General features: G+C 53.5%; 1 protein-coding gene across 3 annotated transcripts; it reads right to left on the bottom strand.

The window, feature by feature from the left end:
- Positions 1-301: 301 nt before the first annotated feature.
- On the bottom strand, positions 302-4,451 carry AP5S1 (adaptor related protein complex 5 subunit sigma 1). 3 transcript variants are annotated; one of them, XM_080813722.1, is made up of 4 exons: positions 4,100-4,451; positions 3,183-3,269; positions 2,854-3,045; positions 302-1,396 (listed from the first exon to the last, which is right to left on the bottom strand). In XM_080813722.1, the coding sequence occupies exons 3-4, from the start codon at positions 3,027-3,029 to the stop codon at positions 970-972; spliced, it is 603 nt and encodes a 200-aa protein (XP_080669848.1). In that variant the 5' UTR covers positions 3,030-3,045; positions 3,183-3,269; positions 4,100-4,451; the 3' UTR covers positions 302-969. The 3 variants fall into 3 exon arrangements, with proteins under 3 accessions (XP_080669848.1, XP_080669849.1, XP_080669850.1); XM_080813723.1 differs by lacking the exon at positions 4,100-4,451 and adding an exon at positions 3,473-3,917; XM_080813724.1 differs by having other exon boundaries at positions 308-1,392; positions 4,100-4,203.
- Positions 4,452-4,669: the final 218 nt, after the last annotated feature.

The following is a 4,669-nucleotide window of genomic DNA, read 5'->3' as shown; positions in this document are numbered from 1 at the left end:
CAAGTAAGAAGCAAACACGCATTAGCCAAATTTACAGAAATGGGAGCATGAAATCACACAGTGCTTTTAACTCAAAATGAGAAAGACAACTTCATCCTGCCTAGACCTCTTGCACCCACCTGATGGTACCTTCTCTCTCTACAGATGAAGGAAACCTATGATTATCTCAAGGTTGCCTGGTGGGCAAGGGCTGGGCCCAAAATGAGCTACAGAATCCCCTTGCTAAGTGAATGACACATTTGGGAACTGTGGTGGGACTGGACACCAAACAAGTGCTCACTGACAAAATCCTTATTTTTTTAAAAAAGATTTTATTAATTTGACAGAGAGAGAGGGATAGCAAGAGAGGGAACACAAGCAGGGGGTAGTGGGAGAGGGAGAGCAGGCTTCCTGCTGAGCAGGGAACCTGATGTGGGCCTCAACCCCAGGACACTGGGATCATGACCTGGGCTGAAGGCAGACGCTTAACGAATGAGCCATCCAGGTACCCCCAAAATCCTTATTGATAATGTTGCCTAAGTGGGTACAAAGGCAGGAGCCAGCTCCCCGACCCTGGGAGTCTCAGATTCCCTTTGCGCTGCAATGACTGACTGTGGGTTTAGAAGGAGAAAGTGGACTGAGTTCTGTTCCTTATGCTCTAACACTAGCAACTGGTGGACTGCTTTTGGGGCTGGCTGCCGGAGATGGGAGAAACTGGGGTCAAGGTCAGGTGGGGCTGGCCCACTGCAGCAGTATGAATAAGTCACATGGCAACTTGAGGCACAGGATGTTCTAGGATTCCTCCCCACCATCCTTTGGCCAGCCCCCTCTTCTGCCAGTTTGTGCTGTCCACTTATCCTGTGTGTGGTACCATGCCAGAGCTGGGAGCAGGTTGTGAAGGAGGCCAATGCCAAGCTTCACCTGGCTGTGTGTCCACCCATCCCTGTCCTCCCTCCTTGCCCTCTCAGGAAGTCCCGTCCCAGTGAGGGATCAGCGGGGCCATGCAGCAGTGAATTCCTTCTCCAGACCCTGGACAAACTGGTCATTGAGGAAGAGCAGTTGACCATGGGGCAGGAAGCAGGCAAGGATGCCCTCGATGCGATCAGCCCGAAGCAGGAGGTTGGTGCTGGGGGTCAGCAGCCGGAGGTGGTCGAGGAGGAGGCGTGCCAGCAGGCGGAGTGTGCTCTCAGCCAGCAGCAGGTTCTCGTGGGCATCCAGCACCAGGGCAAAGCCTAATGAGAGCACACCCAGCCATACCACTGTCCGAGGCTCCTGAAAAGGGTCCCCTGCTGCCAGGCGGAAGGCCCCAAGGGGGGCCTCATGCAGGGGCACTGGCTCATCTGACGACTGAGGCTGCAGGTCCATGGAGGTCCGGCCAGACGCCTGCTGCTGCAGCCGGCACATGGAGTCCACCTGCCTGCGGAGAGTGGGTGGGTCACTGACTTCTGTCATCCTCATCACCACCCTGAGAACTCCTGAGAACTGAGAACTGCTATTAACTCCATATCTCAGATGTAGAAACTGAGCCCCAGAGAGACTAAATGACCTGCTCAAGACCACAGAGCAGGAAGCATGAGCCATGACAGGAATCCAGGCTCCTGCCTCCAGGCCCTGAACCATGTCATTCCATGTGTTCAAGAGAAAACAGGTTTTGAACACAGCCCCTTGGGCCAGGAAAGGGTACCAGGGGAAAAAGACCCTGCCCTCACCAGCTTCACAGAGGGCTCCTTAACTCAAAGAAATGCAAACCTTGGGTTGCCTGGGTGGCTCAGTTGGTTAAGTGTCTGTCTTTGGCTCAGGTCATGATCCCAGGGTCCTGGGATCGAGTCCTACATCAGACTCCTTGCTCAGTAGGGAGCCTGCTTCTCCCTCTCCCTCTGCCTGCAGCTTCTCCTGCTTGTGCTCTTTCTCTCTCTTTGTCAAATAAATAAATAAAATCTTTTTTAAAAAGCAAGCCATGAGAAGTTAAAGTCATGTTCAACTGCGCTGTCCAGTCTCTCTACCCCCGTCCCCTGCAACCCTCTCCAAACAAAAAAGAAAGACCTTCCACTTGACCATTTAGGCTTTTGAAATCACGCTCTGATCCCTCCTGAATCACCTTCTAATTTGGGCCATGCACAAGCTGGTTTTAAAGGCCTTTGGTTTTCTGTGCCACGGGAGGGAGATGCAAGCCCAGAAAAAAAAAGGGATGGCAAAGGCTGGCAAAGAGCTGCCCCAGAATGTTAATCCTCCCACCTCACACCCCACCCACCCACCACAGAATGCAGAAAGGCAAAGGATTCTGGCACTTGCTGGCTCCATCTTGGTCTGGGATGGGAAAGACCAAGGCCAACCACCACATCAGGAACAGTTTCCTAAATGTTCTCAGTGGATCCCAGGCTTTCAGGAGGCTCTGGGCTCAGAGTTCCTATGTACCACATTTTCTCTCTTCCTTAGGGATTCATAAAACCTACACAAATACTAATAGCTCTGAAAAGTCCTGCACTGCAAAGCATGTTTAATCTGTTCCAAGGTCTGCCTGCCACGTTCTAGCTGCATAACCTTGGGCTGGTTAAGTTCCTGTGCCTCCTGAGAGGTGGGGATAATAACCATATCTATCTCAGTGTACGGTTACAAGAATTAATGAGTTCATATACATGAAATGCTCAGAACACTTAGCATATATGTACAAGCTCAATTAAGGCGAGCTATAATGGTAATGATGATGATGATAGCATTATTATTTCTTTAACTCCTTTTCATAAAATACTTGTGAACAACTGTGGGTGACTTGTGGAAACAGCACTCAAACTTTCTGCTTCTTAGTCTGATTCTCTGTACCCTCCCAGAAAACCTTTCACAATCGGACATGTGTTCAATGAAGGCCTTCATTACCTGGCCACAGCCAAAATCTGCTCCTTTCGGAGGAGCCTGTCCCTCTCAGCACCACGTGGTCGGGGGTCATCCGGTGAGTTCTCAGCACCAAAGACACAGGAGTAGAGCACTCGGCAAAGGCCCGTGTCCTGGGCGTGTGGAGCCCGCAAGGTGTGGATGAGGAAAGCATGGACCATGGCTCCAGGGTGGACACTACAGGGAAGCCAGAGACCTTGGTGAGTGTGAAAGCCCAGCAGCACAGGCAACCACAAAACGGGTCTCGGAGAATGTGTGGAGGCTGCTGTGGCTGGTCACTGGTCCTCCTCCACCAACCAAGAGGCACTCCCTACCTCTGAATAATGGCGTCTGGTCAGCAGCACTTCTGTCCACCACAGAGTCAACTGGTGAAGAAATCTCAGACAACCCCAAACCGGGCTCTACAAAATAAACGGCCAGGAATCTTCAAAAGTGTCAAAGTCATGAGAGTCAAGGGATGCTGGGGAGCTGCTCCAGAGGAGACTAAGGAGACAGGGCGGCTGGACACACCATGCCATGGGGTCCCCAGCCAAAAGGGTCGTTTCAACACAGCATTATTAGGACAACTGGAAACAGCTTAGGTAATAGTCTTGATCAAAGTTACCTGATTCTGGATGTAGGAGAATGTGCTCGTTTTTAGAAAATACACACTGATGTACCACTAAATACAGAGGTAAAACGGCACCGTAGCGGCAGCCAACTTAATTGTCAAAGGGTGTACGGTAGTTCTTTGTAAGAAAACTCCTGAAATCTTCTACAAGTTTCGGAGTACTTAAAAATAAAGTCGACTAAATAATAACACTACTAATAATAGTAGCGTCTGGCTGACTCAGTGGCTGGCCCGGGGTTGGGAAGGCAGCGGGCACACAGGAAGCTGATATCTGGACCTTTAATTTAGGGTAAGTAGATCGTCCGTTTAAATTGGTCAAGCAGGAAGGTTCTGGAAGGCACTTTGAGAACTGCAGCCCGCTGACCCGCGAGGACCTCCGGTGACCCCCACCCCAGCCTCACGAAGAGCACGTCATCAGTCTTCGCCACCGTGTCCCCCCAAGTCACAGCGAAATGGTAGCGACCAAAACCCTCACGTCACTGTCTCGCGCAAGCCTGCGGCGCAGTGCATTTCGGGAGTTGTAGTTCCTTGGTCCTGTCAAGCAGCCCTAAGAGGAGCACCCCAACCGAGTGTGCCGCCCCTTCAGCCTTGGAGCCGCTTTCCTCCGGGCCTCATACTCACCCTTCCTTCCTTGCCCGCGGAATTCTACTCACAGGTCGCTCCACTCCGCAGCAGGAAAGCAATGGCGGCTGCGCGGCCCCTGAGCGCCTGCGTACACCGGTCGCGGGCGTGCGCACGAGCTGACGCGCGCGGGAGGGGGACGGGGCGAGGCCCCCTACGTCAGTTGGGGCCCCCACGTCAGGTGTACTGTTGCGGGAGTGGGGAGGGGTGGTGTTCTGACACCGGGACGCCCCCCCACCCCGGCAGGGGCGGCTTCCGCCCTCGGACCAAAGACCCCTTGCTTCGAACTCCCAGCGGGACCCTCGCGGGTTATCTCCAGACGGGGTATTGGTGGAGTCCCGCTGCGAGGCCTGGAGCAGCCGAGCCGCAGGCTTCCGCGAGGGGGCGCAGCGTCCCGGAGCGTGAACCTTCCGGAAAAGGCCCGGTGGCCACATCGTCGCGGGCTGGCGCGGGTCGGTCCTTTGCGGTCCCTGCCAGCCTTGTGAGGCTCGTGGGGCCGGTTCTTGAACTGGCCAGTATGCGTGGGAGTCACTGGGGTGCCTGTTAAAACGCAGATTCCTAGGCTTTATT

Source organism: Martes martes (genome assembly GCF_963455335.1).
Source record: "Martes martes genome assembly, chromosome: 9".
NCBI classification, from domain to species: domain Eukaryota; kingdom Metazoa; phylum Chordata; class Mammalia; order Carnivora; family Mustelidae; genus Martes; species Martes martes.
This window is presented reverse-complemented; position numbering and strand designations above follow the sequence as displayed.